This window comes from Sparus aurata, chromosome 18, assembly GCF_900880675.1.
Source record: "Sparus aurata chromosome 18, fSpaAur1.1, whole genome shotgun sequence".
NCBI classification, from domain to species: Eukaryota; Metazoa; Chordata; class Actinopteri; order Spariformes; family Sparidae; genus Sparus; species Sparus aurata.
The window spans coordinates 29,891,780-29,913,876 of NC_044204.1; the positions used below are offsets into that span (position 1 = coordinate 29,891,780).

General features: G+C 40.6%; 1 protein-coding gene across 1 annotated transcript; it reads right to left on the bottom strand.

Moving 5' to 3' along the window:
* Positions 1 to 1,616: 1,616 nt before the first annotated feature.
* Positions 1,617 to 20,543, bottom strand: cenpi (centromere protein I). Its single transcript, XM_030395342.1, has 20 exons — positions 20,287 to 20,543; positions 17,776 to 17,913; positions 17,079 to 17,197; positions 16,287 to 16,394; positions 15,010 to 15,058; positions 14,829 to 14,875; positions 14,489 to 14,587; positions 14,274 to 14,402; positions 11,534 to 11,677; positions 10,145 to 10,265; positions 9,825 to 9,919; positions 9,252 to 9,369; positions 8,995 to 9,059; positions 8,674 to 8,783; positions 6,831 to 6,966; positions 5,720 to 5,844; positions 5,235 to 5,283; positions 4,467 to 4,682; positions 2,433 to 2,474; positions 1,617 to 2,286 (listed from the first exon to the last, which is right to left on the bottom strand). The coding sequence occupies exons 1-20, from the start codon at positions 20,447 to 20,449 to the stop codon at positions 2,155 to 2,157; spliced, it is 2,205 nt and encodes a 734-aa protein (XP_030251202.1). The 5' UTR covers positions 20,450 to 20,543; the 3' UTR covers positions 1,617 to 2,154.
* Between the last annotated feature and the right edge of the window lie 1,554 nt (positions 20,544 to 22,097).

Below are 22,097 nucleotides of genomic sequence, written 5' to 3' on the forward strand. Positions count from 1 at the left end.
TCACTGGAAGCAGTTTATCAGGTTACACACAGCTTCTGGAGCCACAAGATCCTTTAAACTACTTTTTCACAAACGCAGTTTCACTCCACAGTTTAACGTGTATAATTGGTAGTTTCATCATTCCTGATGGATCTTTAGCAGTTTTTGTTGGATTATATTTACGCAACACCCGACATTTTAAATGTAAAAAGAGAAAATATTGCAGAAACATCCCCCAGTTGAAGATCGTGCAGCTAACAAAAAAAGCCAGTTCCTCAGTAGGAACCATTTCTCCTCTCTTTTCTTTATAGTCCAGGAAAACACCTCGTGACTCTGGATAGAAAAACTTTCAGGGTATCCTCGAACTTCTGTTGTATAAAATCACAACAAGCCAAACAGTGAGTCATGAAGATTTTAAAAAGATTTCGAAAACCAAGGTCAGGATGCATTTTTCCATTTTCATTTATTTCAGACCCCGACTCGCTCCATGCCGACTCTGCTGATGTTTTTCTGCCTTATGAAAAGCTCAGATTTTTTTTTATTAAAGACAAAACAGAGATATTTATAAAAGTTCTGTTCTGATCCAAACTGGAACACTGAAGTATACAGCAGCAGTTGTTTGCAGCTTTATTATTCCACTACTTTTGTAAACTAGACTTTTACTCAGCAACTAGGAAAATGAGCGGTGGCATTTAATGAAAGCTTGAGAAGGGAAGCCCTCCCTAAATTTACTGCTTTAGTCTTCATATATAGAGATCACAGTTATATCTGTAGGATAATCGCAGATCAAGTCCCCTGATCATAGAAATTTAAATTCTGATTAATAGCTGATGGGATGCTGGTGGGTGAAATAATACATATTTGATGAGGGAAATGTTAGCTACATTGCCTGCAGCGATCCTCCAGCAGCAGGAAGGGGATGTGCATTTCCTGACGCGCGATTCACAGCATCTTAACTTGACTGAACATGAAAAATTGAGCGGCCGGCAGGTTCGGTCAGCATCCGATGTTAATTAAGGTTCTTCTACAGGTCCACAAATCAAACAGACGGTTAAGGTTCAGAAAATAGGCCCCTCTTGATGAATTGTGAACACTGAGCTGTCTAGAAATAATAATTTTAACAATAATAATTTTAGATGCTAATCTGTTTCCCTCGGAGAGTTTCCTCTGTCCTGTCAACTTTACATCTACGGCTTTCGTTGCCGCTGCTTAAATGTATCGTGATGGTTGGCTGTATTAAACCTGTTGGCCAACGTTTGGCCGTAGGCAGCCCTGCACATGACTGATGGACTCATAATCGTTAGTTTCAGACTTAAAACAGTGACATTGTATTGTTTTTATTGTTTTGCCTTAGTAGGTTTTCTGAACCTTCTCTTTTTGTGTAACTTCCAAAAGAAAGTTTACGAAAACAGAAATCAAAGTATCAGACATGTTCTCTGATTGCCGCATGTACCTGGCATCGAATAAATTCCACTCGCATCTTCAAAAGTAGCCAGAGGAGCTGGGGGGCTAATAACCACCCCAATGGGTTCTTCCATTAAATCAAGATGCTGTTTTCCAGCTGGCAAATGTGAGTGAGTGCCTCGCATAAGAATACTGTCAGCGGTAAAAAAAAAAATCAAGACCAACAGCCAGCCTTTAAGACACTAGTTAATTGTATTTGCTTCGAGGGGAAGGTTAGTCCAACGCTTATATTTTCAACAATGTACAAAAGTCAGATTTTGCAGATGGCAACGCTGTACAACAATATATTACACAAAAACAAATGGTAAGCTAAAGAAAAATGTTTTTCCAATGTAGTAGCTGGTTCAAGGTCAGTGTGTTGACACCACACAAAGAATGAGATTGTGTTTATTGCAACAACAACAAAAAAAGCTACAAAGAATAATTTATGTTTGTCTGCGGTCATTTGCATTATAAGCCATAAAGTAATTTATTTTGTGATATAAAAATCTTACCAACTGTAAGATGAACATGAGTTAAAATGAGGTTTTTACTTTGCAATAAACACAAAATCATTCCATGTGTTCACTGAACTTAAACAGACTACTGATGCTGTTTCAGGTGAACGGCCACCAGGGCATTATTGTCTATTGTGGCTGAGCGGACAATAAAAAAAAAGTTCAGATGTGTTCAAAAAGACACGTCGTTTGCAAGTGTCTCGCGAGGAGGGGTCTAAGACAGGCTTTCGTCCTGCTCGTCGTCTGCTGGTGACTTCTGGCTGATGTTGCTCTGAAAAAACAGTTTGAAGCCGTCGTAGCCCTGAGTGAACAAATACTCCAGGTACCAGATCCATGGCTTTGAATCCTGAAACGCACACAGACAGAGACAGTTTCATCACCGACATCCAAAGATTTCTGCGATCAAAGCAATCTGTCTCAATCTGAAACATGACTGACGCACATCAAACTACAGGTGAACTCTGTTACAAAAGCAGAGGAGACCCATCGTACCTTTATGGAACTGAGGTCCATGTCCTTCCTCTCCGGCCAACACTGGTGAAGAGAGAGAGATCGTTAATATTCATCGTCAGCCCACCCAGTTATATCTCCTAAGATCACTGCTGGATGTTAGAGCGGGATCGAACCAAAAAAAGGTACGTGTATTATTAACCATGATGAAGACCACGTCTCATGCAGCTCCCATTAATAATAAAATGTCCTTCTGTATTAATGTATCTTCTATGAAAGATGCATTAATTCCACATTTGTCTCCTTGTCTGGCCTGCAAGTCTATTAACCAAACTGTACCGACTGGCTGCACACTGATCCATCACAGGCCATGAAAATAAGCAGAGCCTTGAAGGAGTTTCTTCTTCTTTTTTTTTTTAAAGTGACAGACAACTTTTTAGCTCCTACTTATCATCCTGGAGTAAATACTGACTGCACGGTGTAATGGCTGCAGAAAAATGACACCATCTGTGTTCAGATTGCCTCGATTTCACTGTTTTTCGGCCTCCCACCAGCTCGACTTTTGCAGCAAAATCAAACATTGCATTATGGCACAATGGAAGCACATCTTCGATTACACAACCAGAACAGGCAGAGGCATTGTTTTTCCAAAGGTTGATATCCTCAGTTAACGGTGGAACAACTGATATAACTGTGGAAACTCAATTCCCGCTGATGGAGGAGGCAGGAAGAGAAAGACTGACGGAAATCGAGGAAAGACAAGAGTGAATGGACGAGCATTTACTCAGTGGAGACTGCCGGTGTCTGTTCCCCTGTTGATATGTTTCCCCTTACCAGCGGGAAATGAAATAGCTCAAATTGCAGGGTTTTCCTAAAAGATATGGAGAAAGCAGCCAGAGGGGAAAAGTAGCCAGCTAGGGGGGCTCGGAGAAACATCTTCACACTGAAAGCAGAAAATAGTTGGTCACCTTTGCCACATTTAAATGTACCACTTCCGTCAACTGATGTTAATTCTTGTTTTTGGTTTGCCAACATTATTCAAAACAAGAAGAATTAGGCCCTTACAGTCTGTAAATGGCTATTATGATTTGGGGTATCTGACATTAGTTTGTATAACGGGTGAGTGGCATAAAAAAAAAAACATTCTAGGACATTTTTAACTGTAAATCACAGATTGAGACTGCGGCAGAGAGATTTTCAAGGATTCAGGTCAGTTACTTCGATACATTCATCTTAAAGAAGGCTCTGCTTTAAAAAGTGCATTGTAAAACAAAATAATTGATTTATACACGTGTTTGTGGCATGTATGGAACATTCAGCCTTCACTTTGTCTTCGATTATATTGCTGATATCTGTCAAATTCTGAGAACAATTTACTTGGCATGACACGACCTCTTTGCTTTATTAGACTTTTTAAAAAGTAGCCAGCTGGATTTAAACGAGTAGTCGGCTGTTTGGCTGACAGATGGCACATATAGAAGGTCAGTAAGCAACAAAACCTGCCTACTTCTTTATACTAACTAAGGTGTTTTACTGTGTTTGTCCTCATATGGCACTGAGCTCACGGTTTCTCAGTCAAATTGGGATTCTTACGGGTGTTTTTGCAGTAGACATGTTGCTAACCTAAAAAAAGATGGGAAGGTTGTTACATCACCGAATCTTTCTTTGGGGCCAGACTGTGGTGTCAGCTTTATTGAAGTCAAGATATCTGCGTCGTATGACTTCTGATGAAGAAATGCTTCCAGAAGATTAAAATACACATTTTGAGTTCACTTAAAGTTCTTTCATTTTCTGGAGGCATTTCTTCACCAGCAGTCGTACAACATAGTTGGGTCTAGTGTGTTTCTTCATGCATCTCCCATTACCTTCAATATCGCTGACACCTCAGTCTGGCACCAAGGAAAGAGTCAGTGACATAATGACTTTTCCTTGTTTTAAGGCTCCTTGGCACCAATACAAAAATGCCTGGAGGGGAGGTAAGCTGAAAAATGGTCTATTTCCTATGTCTATTTTGGGCTGAAGCAGGTACGATGCAACCCAAATATCTCTAAATCATCCAAAACGATCCACACTCACCTTCTGGTGAAAGTCGATAGCGTAGCTCATGAAGGCGGGGTGGTGGATGAGGTCGAAGCTCGTCCAGTGTTGTGGTACGCTGCTCTTGAGCAGCAGCTCCTCACTCAGCTTTAAATCCATGTCTGGTTTAAACATCCTGGAGTTCCACAGGCTGTTGACCATGACGACTACGTAGTGGTTGAACTCGTGGAACGTCTGACTGCTGATGTGAAAGGCCTGGTGATAAAAAGAGCAAACTAAACCACTCTCCAGTTCTGAAGATTTTCACATCTGATGTTTGTTGTGCCGATTCATTTGCATGCCATTTACCAACTCCATTTTTCTTAATAAAGAGTGCCATTGACATTTCCAGGCGAGCCTACAGGCGACCTGACATGTACTTGTAAATTCACATCTCGCAGTGCCAGATATATTAAAATATCAACAACTTTTCTCAGAGGGTATTAAAGGTTATCAGCTGTGGGTAGATGCTTGTGAAAGCCTAAAGAGCCGGACTGAGAGATGTAAAAATCTATTAAAAATAAATCTCAACGTACAGCAAGTCATTATGGAAGAGAGCTACTGATAAATGCCTGAAATCTAAATGCAATCACAAGAAATGCTTTAAATGAGCTCTTCTAATCAAATCAGTGCTAATAAAACATAATTTCCTCCACATCGTATGTCGAGTGCTCAGTGCACAAGACCAGAATGAATTCTTGCATTGCAAATCACAGTGTGTTAGGTTGTCTCACGTGCATAGAGACGAAAAAAGCAGTTTGTTTTTACCTCTGTGAGCTTTTCTTGACTCTTGGCTGAAGCCAGGTTCACCTTGTACCTGAACCAAAAAAGAAACAGAGACAAGGTTGGTGACTTATGTGATCACCACAAAACTGCTTGTTCTTTCTGCTCCGTCAAAAAATATAATGCAATTACGTTCCAATTTTCTTTTTCCATGGGATTTCTACGCTCAGCTTTGGTAGAATTACTTCACCACCCTGGGGTGTAGTCAATCAGCCGACACTGTGCGGATTTGTGTTATTAAAGTGAGGCTTGAATCCGACATAAAAGGGGAGAGGGCTTAAGTGTACTGCCTCTTAGCCTCTCATTATCGTAAATCATACATTAACATTTGAGTACAATCACGTCATTCGATTCCCGTCCTGTTCTGCCATCAAATATGCATCAACATGCCACACACCACATTAAGGCAGTGGTTAACGTACGCATCGTAGTTTACAGCAGGTTATACGAAGGAGATGAAGAGTGCCCACCTGTACATGATGTAGGCCAGTCTGTCTACACTAATGGGGTCCGTGGCGAACAGGGTTGGGTAAAAAACTCCAGGTGGGGGCATCACCACCAGGGGGAGGCCATACTTCAGAAACATGTCGCACACCTGAGGGAGGAGAGAAATTGGTAACTTCACATTGTATAATTCTGTTCTTGGCATCTTATCTACGCATTTATACGTTTTGTTGTTCCAAATAAAGATGAGAACTGCAGAAACATGGAGCCCTTCTATGTTTCTAAATGTAGTTCTGAACAAGAGAAGAAAATGTTCATATATTCTGCAGCTCTTGATTGTAAAATGCTTCAATCAGACATTACTTCATCTCATCGCACTCATAAAACTTTTCTTTGTGATCTGAAAGCGATCCAAGCCTTCAGTGTCTGTCCTGTGGAGTTGGAACATTGTGATAACGACCATAACACAATGAGTGCATTGTAATGTTTCATGTGCATTTACAAAATTTGCTTTCAAACCCATCTGTCTTTTCCATCTGTCGATGCCGACCATCGCCATAAGACCAGCATACTAAATTACAAATCCTCCATTGGCGACGACATGACCCGCAGATCAGAGGCAGAGTACAACAGGTCAGCAGCAGGCGTGTTTATATCATCCTTTTGATCTCGTCTACAATATGATCCTCCATTATTCTTTCCATATATTCTAATTCTTTTCTGTTTTGTAGGTTAAGTAGCTTTTATCTTTTTCTGTCTATGTGCTGCTGCTGCTGCTGCTTGAACAGGAAACCTCTGACAAGGAGATTTTAATCTTAGTCATGTTAAAGGTCCCCTCCACACACCTTTCAAGATATAAAAAAATGTTAAAGATTGAATAGTAATTTGTGCCAAATGTGTTCTTTTGAACCAAAAACATTACTTTAAGTTTTTATAATGTATCTACTATACATCTCATTGATACATTTCAAGAATCAGTTCAACATTCAGTCATCAGATCAATGTGAAACCCAAGAAAACAACAACAATAATCAAAACACATTTTTAGATAAAATGACGTCACTTAGAAGCACCAGTTAAACCCATGCACAGGTTGTATCTTGCCTAACGAAGCACATTCATCATCAGCTCATTTACCGTCTCGTAGAAGTCCAGGGTGAAGCTGAGGAGGAGAGAGTGGCAGCCTTCAAGCTGAAGGCCCACTGAGGCCAGCTGACCCACAAAGTGAACCAGATCCATCACTGAATCCTTGAACCCCGACAAAGTCATGTTTCTAGGACAGAGGGCAGAGCAGAGAGTCAGACAGAAACTTTAATCGCAACTAGGAACGAGGCTGAGTTATAGCTTCCTCTGGCTAAATACCAGAGTGAATTTAAATGGATCTCTGCACTAATAGGATCATTTGTTGTGGAGTTTCATGTGCGAGAGCTCAATACTGATGAAGCACAGGTATTAAAAACATAATTGACACCCGCTCCACCCCTTCATTTGGAAGCTGGAAAATAATTCAACTGGATATTGGGGCCGTTTCTGTCTCCAAACCAGTTTTAATCAAGGGATCTGGTGGTTAACTGAGCTCAAAACCAAAAGAGAAAACACGTCAATACACATTTCTGCCTTAGCTGCTTTATCTGGGGATCATGGATCGCTTAAATTAAAGCTAAAAGGTTACTGTATAAACCCGTGTGGGGCTTCAGTCCACATTTCATCTTATAGAATAAAAAAATGTTGTGACAATGTTTGTAATAAATTAATAGCACCATCAAGCCTCATATTTGGAACAACAGTGGCCAGTCATCTGGGACGCCTGTAACAGGGAGTGCTGTTTTCATTACACTAAGCCACAGTAAATAAAACTGAGGCAACACCTCAATACTTTTATTACATCTGTAGGAACTGATTAGGTGTGAGAAGGCAGGCATCTTAGCGTTTCTTGGCTCCAGAAACAAGCTATAACCCTTACGCTCTGAAGTAAATACACAAAGTGTTTCAGGTCTACTGCTTGTTTATGCTTAGGGCACAAACAAGTAGCAGGAAGTAGACGTGAGAGGGAACTCAGACCTGGTACTAACTTCCACCCTGAGTGATCCTATCACAAGTGGACAGCTTTGAGCTTGTTAGGTTACACGTGGCATTAACACGGATCTCGACATGTGACTCAATTGACCACTTATGATCGCGTCTCTGCTCTGTAGGCAGATGTTCACATAAAAAACTAGAACCAGCAGTTACACAAGAAAGAAATATCTTCATGTATAACATTTGTCAAATTAATAAAACGGGTCAAATAGTTAAGAATGTGTTGTAGACAGTGTTTCACAATGTACATACAGTTTTTTCCTAATGCAACAACTCTCAAAATTGAGTAATTCGTAAAGGAGTCTGGAGACTTTCTCCACAGGTGACGCAGAAGTAGCTTGTATCAGTTACTGTCTAACGTATTTGTAAAATTTGACATATTTACAGTTGGTGAAATGTTGATAGATTCAGTGAAAATGGTGAAATCAGTCGCAGGGGTGTGTTCAAACAGCAGTTAGGAGGCAAGGCGCACTTCAGAAGTGGAAGCAGAAGCCTCAACATACGGACAGTTCTGACAAGGAAAGAAACAACTTACTGCATTACATTTAATGCCGAACTTACAAGACCCAACAAATGCTTTTGAATTTGTTGTGACCATTTCGCAAAGTTTGTTAAGTTTTTCCACATGCAAAGACTATTTAACAACGCAGTCTACAAGGGAGTCTGAGGATAATGCAGTCACATGTTCAATGGTTAGTTGAAACAGTACTGCTAACAATTAAAATATGTGATCACATATATCACGGGAAAAAGACGTGAAACCTCTTGGATTACATGTGAAGCCAATGTAAATGTCGACACGTGCAGCCATATGTATTTTTTTCCTGTGTTTTTTCTGTAAAAGCATATAGTGTGATCTGTTTGATGGCAATATTACATGCAAACAGCCTCTGAGACTCACATGGAGGTGTAGCTCTTGAGGCTGATGTCCAAGTCGTCCTCCAGAGCGTACACCGAGTGCCAGGTCAGCCACTTTAGCAGCATACTGTTCAGACACTCCACCAGTCCACACTGCAGAGACACACACACAAGACGAAGAGGAGAATCACAAACCATACAGTCATTTAAACACTAAGTCAATATGGGACTTGTGAGTGTTTTATAATTACAACACAAACACTATCGCTTCATTTCTATTAACTTCTGGCAGAAGGTTTTGTAATTCTAGTAGAGTATCAGAAGCACAATTCTTTCTGCTCGTGCCTCAGAGCGGAAAGCCTACCTTGAAAAACACGGAGGACGTGAAGAAGAGCTGCATGAGGGGCTCAAACAGAAGCCGTCCAATTTCTGCAGCCGGAGAGACAAAAGGTTACGGTTGTTATCAACGTACCACAACGCAAATTTCTGAGATACAGCACCGCATAATTGATGTTGACATAGGAAAGTGTAGTTGAGAGCGAGGTTGGGGAAACAGTTATTTACTGTACGTTTATCAGAGATGGTGATAACAGAAATACGCAGTTTGAAGGCAAAACTCACGGGAACTGGGAACAACTGGAATGTTGCTCAGCAGGGCGAGGATCTGTGGGCGGAGGAGGGAGCCGTCCCAAACTGTGAGGAACTTGTAGAGAAACGCCTCTGAACTGGTGAACCCTCCCTGATGGAGCAATGTGACAAATTATTATGAAACCCCAATTTATTTTAGTCCATAATAGTCACACTTCATTGAAATATGCACTTGATAATGTAGTTTTTGTAATTTCCTACGACAAGACAGTGAACTTAACGAAAGAACTACTTAAATTATGAATGTGTAAAACAATCACTTATTAAAACTTTAATCTCCCACATCATGATGCAGAACTATAGGCTATAGAGGTAATCAGATGTCTTTTATTATTGTAGTCTTTCAGCCCCTCTGTCAGCAGCTTTCATTAGCCTTGCAGATTTGACATGATGACAGTGAACACAACACAGCATGTCAGAAAGGACTCAGTCCATAAGTCCAGAGGGTGGATAATTAGATTCAGCCATTGTTTCATTAATGTGGGTGCGGGTTGAGGAACGTAGGAGAGTGAATGACAGGTGTGAGATGGCTGAAAAGTGACTCACCTGGAGAAAGTTCTCTGTGGACAGCAACTTGTTCAAAAACTGCAGCGCTTCATCTGAATTCTGGAAGCCTCCTCCATCACCGCAGAACAGAAATTCTAAAGAAGCATTTAGCGAGTGAAGAAGCCAAAGAGTAAAAACAACAGACGATTTCAAATTCAGCCTCTTCCAGCCCCTTTAAACCCTCTCACAGAGAATCTCTTTGATATGCCAACTAGGTAATGTGTTAGGGTTCAACCCAAGGTCTTTGCGTTGCGTGAGCCTTCCTGACAGAAGACGTCACAGCAGTTTGGTAGTTTCTTCTCCTCCCCCTCCCCCCTTACCTTCGTAGAGAGCGTAGCCTAGCCAGAAGTTGAGGCGTAGGAGGGCAGACTCATCCTGCACGAAGTCCAGGTACTGCAGTGCCAGACTGGAGCCCAGCAGTGAGCCCATCTGAGCGGGCAGCTGGTGGAGGTAAAAATAAGAAACAGGAAAAACATTCAAGAAACTGTGATGGAGAAAATAATCACATGTGCATTAAAGCAAAGAAGCACAGAAGCGGTAAAAAACAATAAGGTCAAGTATCGCGTGAAAAAAAAATTCTGTTTCAAATCTGTCTTGAGAATAAACGGAAGCACGTGTCCTTGTTTTCATTGAGTGCGCCAGCAATCCGCTACTGGGCTAATTCTTCAGTACCCAGTAATCCCCATAATGCCAGCACTGGGACATTTCTTCCATCACTCTGGATAGTTTATACAGTCCCTTATTGTGTGTGAACAGCTGCCTCCCAATATGGTGACTTTGTCAGTATAATAAATAAATTAGAATGAGGATAAGACAGACTGGGAATGGACACAGCTCAGTTCTCCGATAATTATGGAGCTACTGTATCATTAAACTGAGAAAGCTCCATTCGCCTTTTGAAAACAGCAGCGCAGGCAATGGGGGAAATAATCAATGATCCTTTGTCAATGCCTCTGCTGAATAATTTTACGAGTGTGATTGGATTTACTCGTCTATCTTTTCCTGGGACGCGGCAAACTGGAGTAAAAGTCTTACTGCCCATGTTGGCTTTGTGGGCAGTGAAAGAGGTGGATTTATGCACCATGACGCATAAAAGTCTGCGAGCCATTTAAAATGACTTATATTAGTTTATCAAGACACTGAATCTGCAGGGCAAATAGACATTTATGGAGAGGGCTCTCTAAATGACCAACTCTGATACATCGCATCTTGGGTCTTTTGCTTTCATTACTCATACGGGATAGATTACTGATGATATCTGTAAAAAGAACAATGGCCTGTTAAAAACAAGCATTGTGCACAAGATGCTTGTTTATGCTCTAATCTGATAAACAAATTACAGCCCCGGGCCATCTCTGCTGTGGTTTCCCTTGGACAAAAGTTGTTTGTAGCCAAGAACAATTTACAGTTATTCTTTTAACAGTGACACAGCACCACCATGTGGCAGTGAAGACACATCACAACATAACAGACTTTGAATTACACAGAGAATCTGGCATACGCTTTATTCTGCTGCTTACATGATTAATGCTTTTTCACACTTAATGCTTAAATGATATTCCATCTGTTCCCAGTCCAGCTGTGTTGGGGCCATGAGATTAACCACAACAGCTGAACTGTGGAAGCTGACTAAGGGGAGAGTCAGTAAAGGGGCAGGGGGCGGCACCCCACAGATGCAGAACTCAGAGATTTGTCCTGGGAGAAATTACCTCTATATGGTGCATATTTTCCAGCAGCTGAGCAAAGGAGTGGAGCTGCACCAGTGGGACCAGCTTTCTGCTAGAGGAAGGCTCAGACTGAGGCTGTTTATTGACTACAGAACTCAGCGCCGGCAGTTGCAGGTGGGTGTGTTTCTGTGAAGGATGAAGAAAAACAACAATAAATACTGAAGAAATAAAAGGCCTTGGCCAGCAACTTTTATATGTACAAACCTTATTTTCCTGAAATGAATAAAAGGCTAAAATCATGATAAACAGATAAAGTTTAAATATATATGTAATATATATGGTGCTTGGTCTTTTTTCAATCCCTGCAATCATTTAAAAAAGGGGCAGTTATCCTGCAAGAGGCTTGCTAACTGAGGTCAGGCTTATACTACCGATGTTGCACGATCCTAACCATTTTTTTAATCCCGCTGCATCAAGCACAGACAGACCATCTTCACAGAGGTTATTTTAACCTGCAGACATTACAAGACAAAAGGTACATCACACACTAAAGGATATTAATAAGATTATCGTGCCAGAGGGAGTGATGCACCACCTCACATGATCTCTCTTACATGATCTCATGGGGACTCAGAATTACACAAAATGGAGACTGGCACAACAACTTCCTGGAGGAGCTTCAGTACTTTGCAGTGAGAAAAAAGCAGAAGAAAACAGGTCTGGGGGGAAAATGTTTCGGGAGATACGTCAATACAGGTTTTCTATACTTCAGCAAGAACTGGAGGTGAGACTAAAATGTCAGTTTTCATTTATCAGAAGCAGTAAGGTAGCTAACATTAGCCTCAGGGGCTTGAATCATTACGGTTGCTCTGGGATCTCTCTTTCTTTGGCTGTTCTGGAAGTACTGATGTAATGACAATCGAACTCAGTCAATCGAGACAGTTCGGGAGGTTTACGACTGGATCTGTACACCCCTCACATTACTAGATAATCTTGGTGAAGCATTGGTACCAACTGAGGTCCCAGATCAGATTTCTCCAGGATGGCCGAATCGAAATTAAATTGAGCCCGCAGCCACTGTAGTGCTATCTTGGCTTAAGCTTAGTAAACTTAGAAGCTTACTAAGAGTAGATGCAGGTGAACAAGGTCCGTGGATTAACTTGTGTAACCGGGTCACGATTTATAAAGAGAGACATTGCTCTAGAGTTTTTCAGAGCTACTTTTTGGCACTTTGAGGACCACAAGCTGGGTGCCGTCTAGTTCCATTATATTCACAAGGATGCAGACATCCCTGCGGCAGATCTGTCCAAAGCTCCACAGCTCACATCAAAACAGTCTAGATGGATAAATAGCACTACAGGTTTAAGGAAAAACATCCAATTATGACTCAAGGGGTGAACTGTCTCTTTAAATAGACTTCCATACCAACCCCTCTAGCCTTACCTGCAACCCTGTGGTTAACGCTACGCTTAGGATATGGTTTCAATTCAGGAAACAGTTTAAATTTACTGCTCCCACGGTTTTAGCCCCACTGTTAAAAAATCTTGTGTTTAAGCCCACCTTTACCGATACCACTTTTTCCTTATGGCAAGATAAGGGTTTGAAATGTTTTAAGGATTTCTATAAGGAAGGGGTCTTTTGCTCTTTCGCAGAACTGGTTACTAAATTCAGTCTTCCACCCTCTCATCTTTTTAGATATTTCCAGGTGAGGAACTGTGGCAAAATCCTTATTCTCCAACTTCCCCAACCTTCCACCTAAGCAGCCATGGGCTGATCTTTTACAATTTAACATTTCACAGGGGTCTTTAATCTCAAGATATACAGTTCTATTCAGTTATATGATGATCGTTGATCACTAACACAAAAGAGACTTGGGAACGTGAATAGGATTGATTTTTGATGAACATTGGTGGGAATCTGCACTGCAGGTCATTCATAAACCTCTATTTGTGCCCGTTTGACCTTGATACAGTTTAAAGTTGTATTTAGGTGTCATTATTCGAAGACAAGGTTGGCACAGATTTTTCCAAATACGGCAGATGTCTGTGACAGATGTGGAGGCTCACCCTCAATCTTGCGCATATGTTTTTCTCCTGTCCAGCTCTGTCGAACTTTTGGCAAATCTATTTTAACACCATGTCTAAGGTATTCCTCAAAGACTTTTCACACCTCACCGCACATTGGTATTTTTGGTCTTCCGGAAGAGCATACTCAAGACTCTACTAAAGAATTGGAAGTAATAGCTTTTACCTCCTTGATTGCTAAGCGCCACCTCCTTCTTAACTTAACTTACTTAACAGCTCCTTCCAGTACACAATGGATTAAAGTGGCTATGTCCTTTTTAAAGTTGAGAAAATTAGATATTCAAGAAGGGGAAACTTGAAAAAATTCTACAATAAATGGCAATCGTTCATGAATTTTTTTGCGACAATGTAATTCCCCCCATACACACTCCCCCCTTTTTTTTTTTTTTTTTCCTCTCTTTTCTCTTTCCTCCTCTTTCTTTCCTTCTTTTTTATTATTTACTCATCTCATTTTTATGTTTATGTGCTCGTTGAATCACTATACAGACTAGGTCTAAACACTTTTTCACTGTAGGTCTGCTGTCTATTCGGTTGTATTTTTCTGTAATTGTTGTTTGTTCTTAAAAATATGTCAATCTAAAACCAAAGGGTGTATGCAAACATGTTTAAAGCCGACACTAATGTGTCCCGATATAGTGCCTTTGTTACTCTTTGTATACACATCAATAAAAATATGAAACAGAAATAGACTTCCATACCCTTTTCCTCGAGCTGGCCTTATCTTTAATCGTGAAAGCCAGACCGATGCTCGAGGCCGCCTGGGAACCGTTCCTCTTCTGGACACCGATCAATGTCGATTTCCACGTGGAATTGTGGTTCCTAACCCACTCTGTAAGAAAACACAACATATAATTCCGTTGGTGCTTTAGAGATGACAGTCACACAGTATTGTTACAGTAGAATGAGCATGAACTGAACAAACCCTCATTCGTGATGGAATGGAGAGCGTCACCAGTTCGGGACACAGGACTTTGTAAAGTGACAGAAGGTGCATGAGGAACGGCTGCCGTCCCTGAGGAAACAAGAGCAAACGTCAACATGTTTAATGAGACAGCTTTGTACTTGAAATCTCCCATTTATGATTGATGTTTTTCTTAATAATGCAAAATATAACAACAACCAATGACTTGGAAAGGGTAAATGTTTATGGGTATAATGAATAAAGTGTAGAACTGAGTGTAGAAGATATTCTGCAATGAATCACTAAACAGATCCTGAGTAAGGAAATAACTTAGTATCAGCAGGATGTGTACCAGTTTAGACTGCAGCTCCAGAAGCTTCCTGACTCTGAAGACTCGCACTACAATGAGGGAAAAAATGAAGCAGTTAATAATGCTTGCAGAAGTGATGAGAACACTAAAAAGAGGGAATAACTATAAAATTGAGGAAAACGCTGAATAAATGGACCATATCTCAAGTGTGAAAATGACTTACCGCTTTCCTTTCTGGTCAAAAGGTACAACAGATGGCAGATGAAAGGACACTGAAAAATGTGACAAAACATAATTACTTTGCATCTCACAGCAATTTTCAGGGGATCCAATATCACATCTTAAGTGTTGCAGTCATTTCACTACACTGTTAAGAAGGCGATCCTTCACATGTGAACAAACAACAACTGAGAAGGAATGGGACCTGTTCCAGTTAACAATTCTACTGATTCATCTGAAAGACTTTGATGAAGAAAACCCCAAAAAACATCTGTTAGTGTTCACTTTCCCAGAGACGAGGGGATTTTGGGTAACAGCACAGTTGTGAAAACCAGCACAGCATTAATTAACGGTGAGATTTGTTTTCATTTCAATCTTCTAAAAAAATAAAAAAAATACATGTTATTTAAATGTCAAATATTCATTTATTGCTCAACGGCATGTATAAATGAATCATATTTAAAAAACAATGCTATCAGATGTTACTTAAAGGGATATTCCGGTGTAAGTTTAATCCATGTTCTAACACACCGGGACACTGAGTAGGACCCCCCCTCGAGAGATAAAGTTTGTGGACAGCTAGCTTACGTAGTTTTAGCATCCTCTGAAACGAAGAAACCGAGTGCAGTAGAGTTCCGCAGCTCAATGATGATCATTACTGCGGGACTCTACTCCACTCGGTAATCGACTCACAGGGCTTCCCCACAACAAGGAAGGCTTCTCGGGTGGTGAGTTTTGTTTATCTTTTCCGACAAATCCGTCAACAATATCAAATGTTTGATGCCGCGAAATATGTGCTGGGACCCTGTTTCTAATGTTGCTGAAGTTTGGTGCTGTTCTGAGCATTTTTTGTGGCTTTTTGAGGGCGGTTTATACTTGGACCCATTTACTGCAATGTATTGATGTCGTGCGGTCGTTTCTGAGGATGCTAAAACTACGTAAGCTAGCGGTCTGCAAACTTCATCTCTCGAGGGGGGGTCCCTCGAGAGATGTCACAGTATGTTAGAACATGGATTAAATTTACACCGGAATATCCCTTTAACATCTTATAACATCAAAGGGGTGGGAAATATGACCTAATATTTATATCATGGTATTTATTTTATTGTTTGTTTGTTGCGTGAAGTTATTGTGTCACGATATTACAAAAATAAAAGGGATACCTGGCTCAAACATGATTCTACTTCTTTTCACTCAAAGAAAATTAATTCAGGTATTTGTTGGTTTCATATAGAGCCACTTCTACAACAATGCAATGATCATTTATGGAGAAATACATACCAGATTTTCTTCTGTGACGAAACTGAAGATGAAGCCGTAGATGGCTCGAAGTTGGTCCTTTCCATCAATCATGTCAAACATGGTCAACACCCATTTTATGAAAAGAACCTGAGAATTGGACACACGGGTCAACACAAACATTGAGTTACTAAAAGCTTAAAAGAAGCAGGTCAACCAAATATCTGACATACTGTGTAATTCAAGCTACAAGACTGAAAGGCCCTCACTCTAGTGAACTGAATGAATTGATCTATTCATGAAAAAGATGTGGGAGCAGAGGTAGTTTTGAATTATGATTCTGTTTAACATTGTTTAATGAGCTGAATGTAGTAATTGGGTTTAAATAATTATTGTTTAAAGGGGCTCTATATTACAATTTGTAGCAAACTACATGCATTAATCACATTTCTATTGTAACGTGACGTAAAAATAAGACCTTCCCCGTCTCCCTCTGCCTTTAAAAGCCTGTGGACGAGTTGATAAAGTTGTTTGGTGCTGCTGGACTGTGGATTTCCTTGTGAAGGATTTTCCCCACCAGTCCAAAGGATGCAAATTTTTATGACAATAGGCAAGTTATAAAAGGCCTCATCTCAGTGCCCCTCAACACTCCATTAACAGAGAGCAACAGTTTGAGATGCAGTCCGCTAAAATAAACTAATCACCAGCCTCCAGCTCAACAGAAAGGATCCACCGACCCCTTATGCAGTCAAAAATATCATACTGCTCAACACAATCCATTGAGAAGTTTAATCCTTAACATTTCTAATTGCTAATAAAATGACTTGCACTTACTTGTGTGCTCATAGGTATTTTGCCAACACCCAGCCAGACCACTGCTCGAACAACAGCCTCCTGTGGCACCACAGTGGCAGGAATCAGACATCTCAGCACGCGGGCACATAGAACCGTTCCTACAGAGAGAATTTCATAGAAATAAAAAAAAAAATCAGCTATAGGAGGCAAACATTAAGACTGACCGTAAAAATTCCAGCTGTCTACCACATAAACACACTTTTTTTCTTTGTATATATGCATCTACATGTTTGCACAGAAGCCAGACAATGTTTATACAATGCATTCAGACTGTGTGCTCCTATCACATTACATGAGTTCTACTACAGGAGTGATATTTGGCTCCAGCATTCTCATCATTTAAATGGCACTAAAACTACCAGATGGTGTTACAGGTCCAGTAGCTCAGCGATTAAGACTGCCATATTTAAACAGACTGTGGTGTGAACACGGGTGTGACTGGTTAAGCCCTGTGATAAACTGGAAACCTGTCCAAGGTGTACACTTGTTTGGTACGTGATGGGACAGACTCCAGCTCACTGTGACCCTGTACAGGTTAAGCGCTGAAGAGGGGGGAGAGGATGTATGTAGGTGTGGATGGATGGACTGCACAAACAGGCTCATTCATTCTGCTAGGAAGGATTAATTAATGCAATTAAATAACACCTACACAACTGCTGTTAAGTGCTCGTCTTACCCATACGGAGGCTCATGGCAAACTCCAGCATGACAGAGATGGCCTCCGGCGGGAGTCCTTTACTGTAGGCCACCTTCTCCACCAGCACCAGGTGTCTCTCCACTTCATCGTTCCCGTGCACAGGAGTACCTGCTTCAACTACAGGAGGGAAGGCAGACATCACAGTGTGTATTTGGTTTTTAAACATGTTCATGTACTCACAGTTTGATACACACAAGAGGAAGTTTAAGTTTACTCTTATGTTGATGCTGCGCGACGTGACAGCAGATGATCCGTTACTCTACAAACTGTCTGCTTGAACAAACACCAGTATTTTCTCCAGAAAATCCATTAACTACTTTGACTCACTGGCACAACAAAACTGCAAGCTTTTACAGTTAAACTAAGTGTAGAATCCACCATAAAATATTTAGTATTTGTCTCCACGTGGAGCATCAGAAAGACACTAATGTCATCTAGAGGCAAATCCAATCCAAAAATGTTTTGGTCAAAGGACGGGAAGCATCATTTACTTATTTAAGCATCCAGAACGTCATCTTCATATCCTCTATATCCAACTCGCTCTATTTTGTATCACTCAGACTTGCTTATCTCGTCTTCAAATGTTCCAAAATGCAACAGCAGGACTTCTAACAAGGCCAGAAGAGACACACAAATGTTAAACAGTCTTCCCCATCTCACATCGCATAATCCTGTTCCCGTATCAAACTGTGACAGAGCTGAGATCATCTGATCTGATCAAAGACTTCTGTCTGTCCCCAGATCCAGGACTAATTAGCGTTATGTAGATAGTGTTTTCTCTGTCGCTGCCCTGAAGCTCCAAAACTCTCTTCCTCCCACCGTATGATTCTCCCACACTGTTAAGATTTTCAAGAGTCACCTTAAAACACACGTTTGCTCATTACACTTTAACTATGCCTGATTCTTTATCAGCCCAGGTAATTCCCCCTCAGTCTCAACAGGGCTGCGTTATTCACTACTGGCTTTATATGGCAATTAGGGACGGGACAATAAAAGACTTTAGTGCAGATCTTGAATAAAAAAAAGGACAAAACACTCAGGATAAGTTGATCGTAGTGGATTTCCATTATGAGGATAATCGTGAATATCCTCTTGTGAGTGACTTGAGAAAGCGGTCTACCTCTCTGACATAAAGTCTTTTATTGATTTCCTGACTTATCTTGAGGAGCCGCAAAGGTTAGCCCACATTTTTTCAGTCATTCCGAATTCCTAAGCCTGTCACCATGGCTGAAGGCTCGGCTTGCACGTAGTATCCACCCAGAAAATATAAAGTTAAATGGAATTTGTTGAAATACTGTGGAATTCAAACTAAAGTATGACAGGAAGATGAGACAAAGCCTGAAGAAGATGTCTCACAGTCCAACACATGAAACATGCACTCCCATCTCTGTGACCATCAGCCAGTTCTTTTATTTAACACAAAAAAAGGTGTCCACTTAAATAAAATATGAGTCCTATCTGTGATGCGTGATGAATATATAGAGCACATTTTAATGATTTTTTAAGAAAATATTGTGAACAGCTGTTATTTGGGCGAGGATAATTTTATGATCTTTATTGTTTAATGTTCCCTTTTTATTATCATTATTGTCATTGTTATTGTTATTATTATTATTATTATCCCAACCTGATGCCTATGTGCCCTTACAGTTGTTAAGGGGTTGACCAATATGGCATTTCAAGGGTGATACCCATTAATCAAATCAAGGGAGACTGAAAATCGATATTTGGGACCGATATTCAATTTGAAGACAATATCAAATTCTTTGTTTCAAAATTTTGAACAACCAGCGATGAAATAAATAAAACTCTACTTGAGCATTTGATTTTCTGATAGTGTATATATTTCCTATCCACAACATTCATTTGATAACTTTAGTTATTAGTTACTTTGCAGATTCAGATTATTCAGTTCATAGGCTATTAATTGTGAGGTTTTACCAGGATAGATAGATAGATAGATAGATAGATAGATAGATGTTTGTTGTTGTTTGTTGCTGCTGCTATGATAACAGCAATGTTGTTTTTGTTGTTTTTTATTATCATTTCATCAGCACTAGTTTATTTATGTTTGTCTTCCTGTGTGCCCATAAAGTTGGGTTGAATTGAGTTGAGTTTACCCGCAGGTTGTGTTACAACTTTAGCCTGGTAGTTACAAAATAACTCCTTCTGTCAAATACCAGTTGATGAGTTACATGACACAGTTGTAGTCGTTTTAAATAACAATAACAATGGTACTTTCTGTTTTGAGAGCTCCATCACAAAGAAAACAGCGAGTTATATCGAACGTGCTGAGACAAAAAAAATGTTTCCAACATCTCCAGTGTTTGCTAGTTTACAAACTCGGGTTAAAGAGACACCCCGCTGTCTTCGAGTACACCTTTCTGAATGACACAACACCCCACAGATAGTTCCGTTGGTGTCAGTAACAGTAACGCCACCATCTGTCTGTGTCTGTGTCCGTGTGTGTGTGTGTGGGCCGGGTCCTACCTTTGGAGAAGTACTTAATGCTCAGAACAAACGGCTCCTCCGCCTCGCTCTTCCCCTTCTTCTTCTCCGCCACTCTGCTGCTGCTCCGGCTCGACACAGACTGGTCGCTCGCAGACGACTGGTCTGAATCCGACGGCTCCGACAGGTTTAGCTGTGTCGCCATCTTCTACATTGCTCCAAGTTTCAAAACACTGCGCCCTGCTCCGTCATCGGCCATTCAAACCAAACTCAAATCCTTCGCGCGACCGTTTGCTCTGCGCCTGCGCACTACGTTCCTTCCGCTTGGTGGCTTCTCGGGAGTTGTAGTCCGTTTGGCGTCAACCGCCGGCGAGTCAAACTACAAGGACTACAAGAGGAAAGGATGTGATTCATGTCGCAGTTTGTGTGAATAAATGTTTAAAATTAGTGTTTGTTAGAGGAGACACTGATTCAGGGCATATGTAGGAATCCTGAAGTTAAATTTAATACATTTTACACTGTGACAGTAAAGCCCTTACATTTACTTTATATTGATTGTGAGACAGCACAACTGAACAGTCTTAGTTTGTGGTAACGCCTCGTCAATACAACATAATTCATATAAGCTGACTGGGAACAAATCACAAGAGAATAAACTGAGTGACTAACCCAATTCAAGGTTTATTAAAACATTAGAAAAGTATTGACCAAATGATCAAAACTAAAAACTGAAATTATTTAAACGTGAGCTTCAGGAGGGTCGTGCTGCGTAGGAACTCCCGCACAAACACCCAGTGGTGGAAGAAGTATTAAAAATGTTTACTCAAGTAGCAATGTGACAATTTAAAAGTACTCCACACTAGCTAAAAGTCCTGCATTCAAAATAATCACAAAAAATTTACTGTAGAATGTTTTCCCTGTGACTGATATATTGTTAGATCAAGAGCCTCAGATATCTATTTAAATTAAACCATATGAGCAGGTAGGAGGATTATTGTCTGGTGACAACTCACAGACAGACATGGGAACTGGAGGATGGTGCACGCTCAGAAAATGTAAAAATGTACTCATTGCCCTGTTTAGTTACAGGTTTTTATGTCGGTCACACTGCTCCACAGACACCAAAGTGACAATTACCTCTTCAGGGGAGCAGAACACATAATTTCAAAAGACGGCTCCTGCCTCTCAAGCGTCCCCTCAAACTGTAACTGACCTACAGTCCAGTTTTCATGCTTCGGGGGAGACACACGGGCAAAATCACTTTTTGTTCTGAGGGTAGAACAGAAAGACCCTTGTGTCTGAATTACGCTGCTTGTCCCCTCACTCTCAGTGTTCGGGTGACCATGCGCCTGGTCCTTTTCTGTGGGGATAGAATTAGTGAAGGGTTTGCTGTGACAAACATCACAAGAGAATGAGGCACAGTTTCCTAGAAATGTCTGCCACATTCTGCAGTCAGCGTGACATTTTGTGAGGGAAGTAAGTCAGTTAAGGGAACGGGGGTCATGGTAACACTTTGCATTTTAAAAACCCAATGCAATCATCTCTACACAAATAACCATTTCTGCTTTGGCAAGGGAAAAAAAGTTTGGCCACTGCTGATCCCAACTGTTTGAACGCCAAAAGCCAAACTGTCAGAAAGTGACAGACATGAGAAATAAAGGATGGTGCATACTCAGAAAAAGTATATCTAAAAAAATAACGACACAATTAAATTATTCTACGATACAGTTGCCCCATAACTCCACTTATTTCATGCCAAATCTGATAAATGTTCAATTTCTGCACTGTGCCCCTTGACATGGACTGACAGAAGTTATATAAAGATTTGACAACAGAATTATCACGCAACAGCA

Excerpts from the sequence above, each read along its gene's own strand:
- cenpi (XM_030395342.1), bottom strand. The coding sequence starts at position 20,449 with ATGGCGACACAGCTAAACCTGTCGGAGCCGTCGGATTCAGACCAGTCG. Across the intron at positions 16,395-17,078 it reads AAATACCTATGAGCACACAA|GTTCTTTTCATAAAATGGGT; the intron begins GTAAGTGCAAGT and ends TCCAATTCTCAG. Across the intron at positions 15,059-16,286 it reads TCGTCACAGAAGAAAATCTG|TGTCCTTTCATCTGCCATCT; the intron begins GTATGTATTTCT and ends CACATTTTTCAG.